The sequence below is a fragment of the Halichoeres trimaculatus genome, unplaced genomic scaffold (assembly GCF_033239565.1).
Source record: "Halichoeres trimaculatus isolate MK-OKI-2021-1 unplaced genomic scaffold, fHalTri1.1 fHalTri1_scaffold_13, whole genome shotgun sequence".
NCBI classification, from domain to species: domain Eukaryota; kingdom Metazoa; phylum Chordata; class Actinopteri; order Labriformes; family Labridae; genus Halichoeres; species Halichoeres trimaculatus.
In genome coordinates this window covers 31,708,919-31,719,134 of record NW_027437191.1, presented here as the reverse complement: position 1 = coordinate 31,719,134, position 10,216 = coordinate 31,708,919, and the positions used below count along the sequence as shown (strand labels likewise).

Here is a 10,216-nt window from a genome sequence, read left to right as displayed (position 1 = left end):
TTCTCTGTAAACCCTAGAGATGGTTGTGGGTTAAAATCCCAGTTGATCAGCAGTTTCTAAAAATACCCAGACCAACAACCATGCCATGTTCAAAGTCCCTTAAATCATCTTGATCATGTGCCTGAATGCTTTGAGATGCTGCCATGTGATTGGCTGATTAGAAATTTGCACTAACGAGCAGTTGGACAGGTGTGCCTGATAAAGTGGCAGGAGAGTGTAAACACTGGCTGCAGGGGTGGGGTGGTAACACATCTTTAAAAAGCGTTACAACCATACCCGGTCTCCCCTATTGGCAATGATGTGATAGAAGGAGAAATTCATAAAGAGTAATTCTGGGAACATTACTGCAGGATGACTTTGCACATGCACACACACAAGCAGGCATACGTAACCATCAGTCATCCACACACACACACACACACACACACACACACACACACACACACACACACACACACACACACACACACACACACACACACACACACACACGTGCCCTCTAACACATGCACACGTTGCACAGTGATCATTTCCTTCACGCCGCAGCACAAAATTGAACTATTCATTACTGTCAGCTGTGAAAACAGCAAAGTGCAGGCATGGTAATGAAAATTTATTAAAGCACACGGCCACTAGATGGCACCCTCTCCCCTTTCATTTTCAATTTACCAACCCATTCCTCACCTGATCAGCTGACTCCCTCTGTGGCATGAAAAACCCAGTGGATGTACTTCATATTTCCAGCTCAGATAAATTACGCTCGTATCATATTTATTCCAAGACGAAACCACAGATTGATTCAGAGTTTTATGCAGATTAAAGGGTGTAGTATGTGTCTTTGAACCACACTGACTCCAACCTCTAAAGATCTCTGCCACCTTCCTCTGCTGCGTTTTCTTTTTCCCCCTCCAGACACAACTCTTTGTCTTGCTCTTGTAGGACTGCACGCTCGCTGGGCTTCTATCAGCGAGAGTATATCAATTAGCCAATCAATCAGCAGCACTCAGCTCGTAGGAGGCTGGCTCTATCCTGCGAGGCCTCGGGGCGTACAGTCGATACAGTGACCTTCAAGAAAATAAAAGATTTGCAGGATACAATCAGACGCGGCGGCAGGAACGGAAAAGTCGAAGACGTACATCGCTGGCGAGATGGGTTGACATTCTCAGGGTAATGAAAGAGGGAGCGGTTTTACATGTGTGAACGCTGCTAATAACAGACGTTTTTTAAAACATCTTGATGTGTTTCAGGGGACGCTGAAAGAGAAACGGAGGATGAAGGAGGCGAACTTCTCTTAAAAGTGAAACACAGTCACACTTTGGATCCTCCGCAGCAACAATCAGATATTATATAACCAAACGCTGGCTGGGACGCTGCGATGACATGGAGATTGCTCACTGCTCAAACAGACTTGTTGAGAAGTGTCTGCAGAGGAAATTGAGACAGGAGCTCGGTGCCAGTGACCATCATTTCTTCCTGCCAGCGCTCTTGGCTCGTTTGTTTGGCTGCTGGGTGGCAGCAGAGGCCGGGGTTGTTTTTTCCGCCTGCTGGGCCTCCTCCACAGCTTGCTTCTCTTCTTTTTCCTTCTTCACGGTCGCCATCTGATGGCTCCTGAGTGCATCGCAGGCATCAAGGAATTTCTTGCAGTGCTGCCATAAGGCCGTCTAGAGACAGAGGAGGGGAAGGAGAAGAGAGGGATTTAGGATGACTAACCAGAGGGAAAGCAGTGGATGACAAATCATCCTCATTGAAGAGTCAAAACGGATTGTTAGCGTCAGGAGTCCAAAGTTCTTTTTCTGTCCCCACAGACCTGCATGTCCTCGTACATCTCCAGCTGGCGCTTCATGAGCTCCTTCATGTTGAGCTCCTCCTGTCTCTGATGCTCCAGCACGTTATCCCGAACCAAACGGTAAGTCTGGATCCTTTCAAAGCGCTTCCTCTGCTGCATCTCTTCAACCTGCGGGTCCATCAGCACTGGGACGTCCTGATGTCGTCTACAAATACAGACAAGACCACAAGACTTACATAAGTCACAGATTATAAAAGACTTTACAGACACAGGAGTGGTGACACAAAGTGCTTGACAAAAAGAAAATAAGAAGTAAAGAAAAAATAAAAATCTGAATGATAATAGTGGAAAAAAAAATTATAAATTATTATATAAATGAACACATCAACACACCAACCCACACACCCTAGTGCACAAGGTGAACACAACATAATTAAAACCTGAGTCAGGGGTCTGCAACCTTCACTTTCATCTGTGCCATTTTTCCTCAGCTCACCTGGATTAAAGTCATTTTAAAGACACAAAATCTACTTTATCTTCACAATAAAGACAATAAAGTGTATACAATTGTATGCATAGTTAAAATCAAGTAAATAATTATTTAAATGAGAAAGTTTTTGAGTTTATAAAATTGTACAAGTGACGTCTTAATTTTTTATCTTTAGTAAATTTGAAAAAAAAAATTGAAAAATTTAACGAAAAATGAAAAAAAACTGGAAATTTTTGAAATATTCAAAATTTGCAAAAAGTAAAAAAAAATCAATATTTTGGAAGTAAAATGCATTTCCACACATTTAAAAAAATTAAAATGATAAAATTTATTAAAATTTTGAAGACACTCAAAATTGTAAAAGTAAGCAAAAAAAAAACAGAGCTTAAAAATATCTGCAATCTTAAAAAAAAGAAAATTTGCAAACATTTAAAAAAATGAAAATTTGCAATATTTCAGTTTCGAAAATCAAAAAATTTGCAAAAACAAAATAAAATTCAAACATTTTCAAAAGTAACACAAAAAATGTTCTATTTAAGTAAGTTACATTTTCAAACATTTTAAACACTTTCAAAATCTATTAAAATTTGATGAAACCCCAAATTTTTAAAGTTAGCAAAAAAGAAAAAAAAAAGAAAAAAAACCCAACAGAAATTTAAATAGTTTTCTTAATTATCGACAAAAATGTAAACGTAATTTTGGAAACATTTCAAACAGTTTGGAATATTCAAAAATTTGCAAGTATGAAAAAAATGAAATTAAAAAAAATTGCAAAACCGAATTTTATAATCTTTTTTGTTCATAGTTTAGCATTTTTCAGCTTTTTATTTTTGATGTTATGTATTGCCACATATCAAGAATTCATATCAAGCTGGCACGTTGGCAGTTAAAGGAATCCATCCACAGAGAATATAAATCTGCATTTTCTTCCAGATTAGTCTTTTTGTAGATGTAGTTATCTTCCCAGGGCTGTAAAACTTGAGGTTAGCCACAGGTGCATGGAAAGTTGGTGGGCTGTTGATGTTGTAGGAGGTGAAGTAGAGTGATGGCAGGCTTTATTGACAGATGGGATGAAGATTTAGTTCAACTAAATGTTAAATCATGATTTAGACTAGACTAAACTTCACTTATTCACTATGAATGATTTTCTCACACAGCTTACAGCTGTTTACTGTGCTCAGAGGATCAGATATGAAATAAACTACAGTAAAGAAAGCTGAAAGCATAGTGTTTTAAAACGTATCTGCAGGTAATCCTGAGAGATAGCACAAGAGACGGTGTCGACGCTTGCAGAACAAATCAAAATGGAAATGTGTTTTAGAAATAGACACAAATCTGCTCAGCTTATCTCAGATCATAACTGAGGAGCAGTGTTGACTGATCAGATTGACAGTTTTCAGCTAAATCGTGACCTTTTCACAAATCTCTGAAAATCTGTTCAGCACCAAACAGAGAAGACATCACGAGCACATGAAGCATTATACAAAGACAGAAGAAAGAGGACAGAGATAATGAAAGTTAATCTTGATATGCCTACGAGCTGCTCAGGTAAGGAACTCACATTTTGGATGTGTCGTTCCTATGATCATCTGATACATGTATGCTTATTTGGCAGTCTATGTAAGCAGGAGGACCACCACCCTGCACTGGTGTTGTGCCCATCTTCCAACCCTCTGGCTATACAGGGATTCAGATATCATCTCACAACTATTTCACTCCTTCATATAAGAAAGTCATCTGAGAGAACCTAAATAAAACACAAATCAAAATAACCCAAATGAAAAAAGGTTTGAAGAGCAGGAAAAACAACATGATCTTCCACCTCAGCAACCACAAATGGTTTTGGTTTCTAAAAAAATCAAAATTTAAGTCAGGTTAAATTTTACGTCACTGCTCTCTGCATGCATTGCTATTGCTCTAACAGCTAGCTTAGATACTAATTTATTCAAATCTCACCAACAGATCCATGAATGAGTTGATGTTTTTTTCCACACAATAACTGAATGTAACCTGTGCAAATCATACCTTCAGTGGGGAAAATAAGTATTGAACGCGTCAACTTTTTTCTCATTACATTTATTTCCAAATCTGCAATTCAAACCAAATTTCTCCCAGACATTGGCATTAACTCAAATAATCCACACATGAAAAGAAATCACAACGTTCAGGTCCATAAATAATGATTATGTGGAATTAAGTACGATAACACAGGAAAAAAGTATTGAACACACCATGGAAAGGCTGTATATTTTGGCAAGGAAATGCACCATACCACCTGAAATCTGTCAGTAATTATTACTTGAACTTCCAATTAGTGCAAACAAACATCAGCTGGGCTAGAGCAAATTGATGGTCCTATAAAAAAGGTCGTTTTTTCACCAAGCAGTTAAATAGCACACACCTCATGATGGGTAAAGGCAAAGAGCTCTCTGAAGACATTCACAACCTGATTGTTGCTCAGCATCAGAATGGAACTGGTTACAGACTTATATCAAAGCACCTGAATATTCCAGTCAGCACCGTTGGGGCCATTATTCACAAGTGGAAGAAGCACCACCTTACCATCAACAGGCCACGCACAGGAGCTCCTTGAAGATTTCTGACCAGGGAGTCAGAAAGATAGTCAGAAGAGTACTCAACGAGCCAAGGACCACCCTGAAAGTGCTCCAGGAAGACTTGGAGGCAGCAGGCACGATTGTTACAGAGAAAACAATAGGCAATGCACTCCACCGCCATGGCCTCTATGGACGCTCAGCCCGAAAGACTCCATTCCTCAAGAAAAGGCATGTTGAAGCTGGTTTAAAGTTTGCTAAACAGCAACTTGACAAGCCTGTAGAATACTGGGAGAATGTTGTCTGGTCAAATGAGACCAAAATTGAAGACAGAACAGATAGAAAAAGGACAGAAGAGCAGAAGAAAGCTAAAAAGGAGAGAGATAGAACATGAGCTTAAGGCTGAATAGGGCTAAACTGTTTGTGCTAATGTTCATTCCAACCTACATGCCCATGCTAAACTACTGTATGAACTGACAGTTAGCTTGTTGTCACATTAGCCTATGAATATTAGAACGCCAGGCTGCCGATAGCACTACATATACGTCTCACAGCATCAGGCTGTTAGTGCCAAAACATGCACACACACCTGGTTAAAAGTCACATCTTTGCGACAGTGTGCGTGAGACTCCTGGCCAGAAGGTGGCGCTGCAGTCTAATTAAAACAGATCCTCTCTGTATTTCACAACATATACAACTGCATTCAGTGTAAGGCTTCTAAATAATGAAGCGTTTATTATTCTGAGAGGTTTTAGTATAGTTTTACCAACAGCTGATTGATGCTAAAGAAAGACTTTGTTTGATGAATGTGGCTCTTGTGAAATTCTTCACCAGGTGAGCAAAGAAGAAGAGGAACAGGGAGAAAACAAGAAACTGTTCTGCTGAACAATCACTGACATTTTTTAAAATATTTTGGGGAATTTTTCTCGTTATTTCCAGAAGAGCGACAAAAACAAGAGGAGCAGAGAGCAGGCTAAGGCATGCAGCAGAAGGTGAACAGTGTTGCAGTTTTTTGACATTTAGTTGTTAAATGGACATAGTGATGTGACTCCAGCGTCTCCTCCAGGCAGAAAATACAACGCGTTAAAGCAGCACTCTGGGATTCCCCGTTAGCAAAGTGTTTGTGTGAAAATGTAGATTCACAAAGAGAGGGTAATTAGGGTGGTCAGTTAACGTGCTCATGTGTTAGAAACAGAAATGACAGGGTCCTTTCCTCCTGAGGCCCACACACACAGGGAGCGCTTCAAAGAGAGAACATAAGCGCTAAATATGGCCGCCCATTTCCTTTAAGATGACCTTAATGAAGAGAGGGGCGGTGGAGGTGGAGATAGAGTTCATCTGGTTAATGAACACTGCCCTGCTTTAACCTCTGTCACTGCAGGTGTCAGTGTGTGTGCAAATCCTCTAAAGATGTCATGCGTGAATGTGTGAGTGTGTGACTGAGTGTGTGTGTGTGTGTGAATCCATGATAAACTGGTGGTGGGCCTTGGTGAGAAAGGTGTAAAGCAGACTAATCAGACTTCTCCTCAGGATCCTTCTCTTTCCGTGGATCGCAGGCCACAGTGTCAGCAGCCATTAGAGGCTGGACAAAGACTCACACACACGTGGACACACGTAAAGACACACACACTCAGCAGGAGAGGGTGGAGAGGTGATGGGAGAGGGGGCAAATCTCATCGGAGCATCAAGCTCATCAGGGCCCTTAAATAGCAGTCTAATTAACAGACCCAAATATCATCTCATTTATCAAGAGGAGGGATGGACAGAGGGAGAGAGGGAGGGAGGGGAGGAGAAGAAAGAGTGGGGGAGAAACAAGAGACACAGAGGGGAACGATAGAGTCCTTTCCTTTAAAACTCTGACCAGAACAGGAAGACCAAACCCAAACTTTGACACATAAAGAGGAAGCATCTTTAAGGTTTCTGGTCCTGGTCCTGGTTCATAAGCAGAGCTCACAGAGTGATAAACTCTGTGTATCTCTGGTTATGTTACTCAACCAAGCTTACAAACAAATACAAAACAAAATATACAAAACAAATATAATAAAAAATATTTATAAATATAATATTATAATAAATAAATAAATAATAATATTATATAATATAAAATATTTATAAATATAATATTTATAAATATAATTAAAATCATAAAATTTACAATTATAAATAATTATAAAATATAACAAAGAATCAGAAAGTTTCACTGAAAAAATACAGATGTTTCTGAAGGTTTGTAAATATATTGTCGCCTTCTTTTTTTTTTTTTTTTTTAATTTTATTCATTTATTTATTTTTTTTCCCTTACATATTGTCGCCTTCTTAAAATATCCGCCCAAGTTGTTTTATTTTTAAATTGTTTTTCAGAAAAAAATACAAAAACTGAGCCATTGTGGTTGTAGTAGTATTGTATCTTTTCATGTCATTACCTCTTATAGCAGCCTATGGAATCCGAATCATATTCTACTGAATTGCATCACACTAAATCACATTGTATCATACTGTATTAAACCAAAGTGTATCAGATTGTAACATACTCCGTTGTATTGTATTCTACTGTATCTCATCGTACTGTATTTCATTGTTAAGATGATATGATGTTTTGATCTCGTAAGCTTTTCATTTTAGTTTAAGGTTTAATAACATATTGGTTCAAATTGTTGTGCATTGCGCTGTCATAATGTGCTATACTGTGCTACAAGTAGTATATACTGTTGCAGTGTTTCTCCACCACCATTAGTAAAAAGTGTTTTTTTCATGGAAAATTTAAAAACAGAAGAGGAGGAGAGGGAAGGAGAGATGTGAGGATTTATTGGTAAAAACACTGTCACATGTTTGATGTGAGTTTTAAATACATCAGTCACTCTGGATTGTTCTAGGTAGGGATGTGTACCTTTCACATTTGAAATGATACAGTACTGGTGCTTGGTACCTGGCAATTGGTATCAATTTTTAGTACTTTTAATGTAGTAATAAATATTGATTTGTTTATTAATAAAATTTCAAAGTCTTCCAATTTAACACCTTTATTTCTCAATACATAACTTTGCAATGCTGTGTTCATGTTCAGCGTGGAAAATCTCCTACTCTTCTACTCCCTCACAGTCACGAGGAAGCGTTTATGTACCTAAACATGGTACCTTTTGATTTTACATGAATCGGTACTCAATACTACAGACAGAACTCCCATTAAAGTGCCTAATTTGGTACCCATCCCTAGTTCTTGGGCTATTAAGCTTGGTGGTCCAAGGGTTTTTTCGGGGGGAGGGATAAGTAGTTCTTGGTCTGAAACAATTTAAGAAACACTGTGCATTTTCTTTATATCATATTCAAATTTCAGAGCAATGAATCATTTTTATGTTTTTTTATCACCCCTTTAATTTCTTGGTACTGAATGTATGGTCCACAGGGGATATCTCTCAAACAATGTCTGAACAGTCGTCTGATTTGGAATCACTCTGATAGTTGAATGGTTTCATGACGGAAGACGTCTTAGCCCTTTTCAGTGTCACCTCAACCTCTTTAAAATGTAACTCAGTGTGCTCTGTTTCTAAACTGTACAGAAAACCGCTGTCCTCTTAAGTCCATGTGTTGTTCTTTTCAGCCTCTAAAGGGTAAAGTCTTGTAACACCGCTGCTTACAGCTCCAATGGGAACAAAGGTCAGAAAGACACGAGAACAGTTACAATGTGGAGCCAGGTTACAGAGCCAGGGATGCTGGTTCAACACGAGACAGAGGAACCAGATAAAACCAGAGACCTCTCAGGTAATGGGAAGCCTCATTAGCTATACTCCTGTTTGACTGTCCATCGACTGTCAAAGGTAAGTGTGTCAAAAAATCATTCTTACATCTCGGAGGAAATGAAACAAAGTGTAAAAGAGATTCTAACAATAAGGAGTGTGTGAAAGGTGGAGCACCTGATGAAAGGAGTGAAGTCCACAGGAGGAGGGGGGCAGACAGGACTGGTCACTTTCTGAGAGGATGGGCTGTGAGAGGCCGCTGTAACATCAGGAAAACAAAGAGGAACCAGTGATTGCACAGCAACAAAAGTGCCCAAATTTAAATATCTGTGTGTTTACTGAATGGTACCAGGATCGCTGCTTTCTGCATCAGCGGCAGGAGTTTCATGACCTGCTTGTTGCTGGTGGAGAAACTTCAGACGAGACTCATGCGCCTGAAAAGACGACGGAGAGAAAGGGTTAAAACCTAAAAGGAAACGTTGAGTAAGTTGTTACATCACAGCTGACGCTACCTTGGCGCAGCGACCAGGTTCGGCCGTCTCCCAGGCTTTCTTAATGGCTTTGATCTGCTCCACTCTGTCCGTGTCCTTCGTCACCTTGATGCTCTCCGCTTTGCTCCTGTCACAGACCACACGCAGCGTCCAGTTGGCCTTCGTCAGGTCAAGGCTCTGCACAAACACAGAGAAAACACAGGCTTAAAGATGTGCACACAGACGCCCCAGCTGAAGGTCACTCAATAGATTATGAGCGTCTCAGTGAAACTCAGACCGTCTGGTACACAGCCAGTCAGCCAGCCAGTCGGCCATTCACTCAGGGTTTTATGTCCTCTCAGGCTGTCTCGTCTTTATTATAAATTATATACGGCTCTTAGTTCATTCATTCAGAGATCATCACGTCCTCTGCCCTTTTTGCTGAGGGTAAATATTGAAAATTGAAACTTCCTGACTGAATCAGCTTCTGAAAGTCTGCCCTGTAGCTCAGAGGAGGATAAAAGACACGTATTATATGGCTCAGCGATTTATCAAGAAGCTGTTTTTCTGAATACTAAATCAAACCCATTTCATCACAAACCACAAGATTATCATCGAGGTGCATGCAGAGAGGCTGGTGAAGGCTGCTGTGGGATTTTAGTCTTTACCAGTTATTCTTGGTTGACATTTCAGAGTCTCGAACAAGCAACTTATCAAAATTATGCAGATGTTAGAGCAAAGTAAAATGTGGTTTTAAAAAAGGATGTCAGAAAGAGTTTAACCAGAAACTCATTATGTCTGGTCTGGTTAAGAGTCTGTGGAGAGTGGTTAAGTGTGTGCTTCACCAAAGTGTCTCTGTTCCTCCTCTTTAAAAGGTTGGAACTAAATTTTCCATTTTTTTAAATTAAGATTTTTATGACGAGTCAGTAAAAAGTAAAACTTTTCTGATGAATGGTTAGATTGTCTACACCTGTGTTGACACTGGCTCTTGGGATGTAATAAGAGCGTCTACTGGGATAAAACCTGATGAGACAATCAGGAGTTAACAGGGGCTTATCCAGAGGGGTGATCAGGGGTGGCACAGCCCCCTTGAGAACTGACCGTAGACTGTGTTTGTGTCCGAAATCACTCACTCATTCCCTACTCACTACTCACTATATAGTGAATTAGATGTAGTAGACTAT

The 10,216-nt window shown here is 39.6% G+C and overlaps 1 protein-coding gene across 1 annotated transcript in view; it reads right to left on the bottom strand.

The window, feature by feature from the left end:
* Nucleotides 1–650: 650 nt before the first annotated feature.
* adgb (androglobin) overlaps nt 651–10,216 on the bottom strand; it is a 70,605-nt gene continuing 61,039 nt past the window's right edge. The window contains exons 31-35 of the mRNA XM_074686009.1: nt 9,075–9,230; nt 8,912–8,996; nt 8,740–8,821; nt 1,808–1,991; nt 651–1,661 (exon numbers count right to left, since the gene is read on the bottom strand). Of these exons, the coding sequence (XP_074542110.1) occupies nt 1,464–1,661; nt 1,808–1,991; nt 8,740–8,821; nt 8,912–8,996; nt 9,075–9,230 (705 nt within the window). The 3' untranslated portion in view covers nt 651–1,463. The remainder of the gene's footprint in view (nt 1,662–1,807; nt 1,992–8,739; nt 8,822–8,911; nt 8,997–9,074; nt 9,231–10,216) is intronic.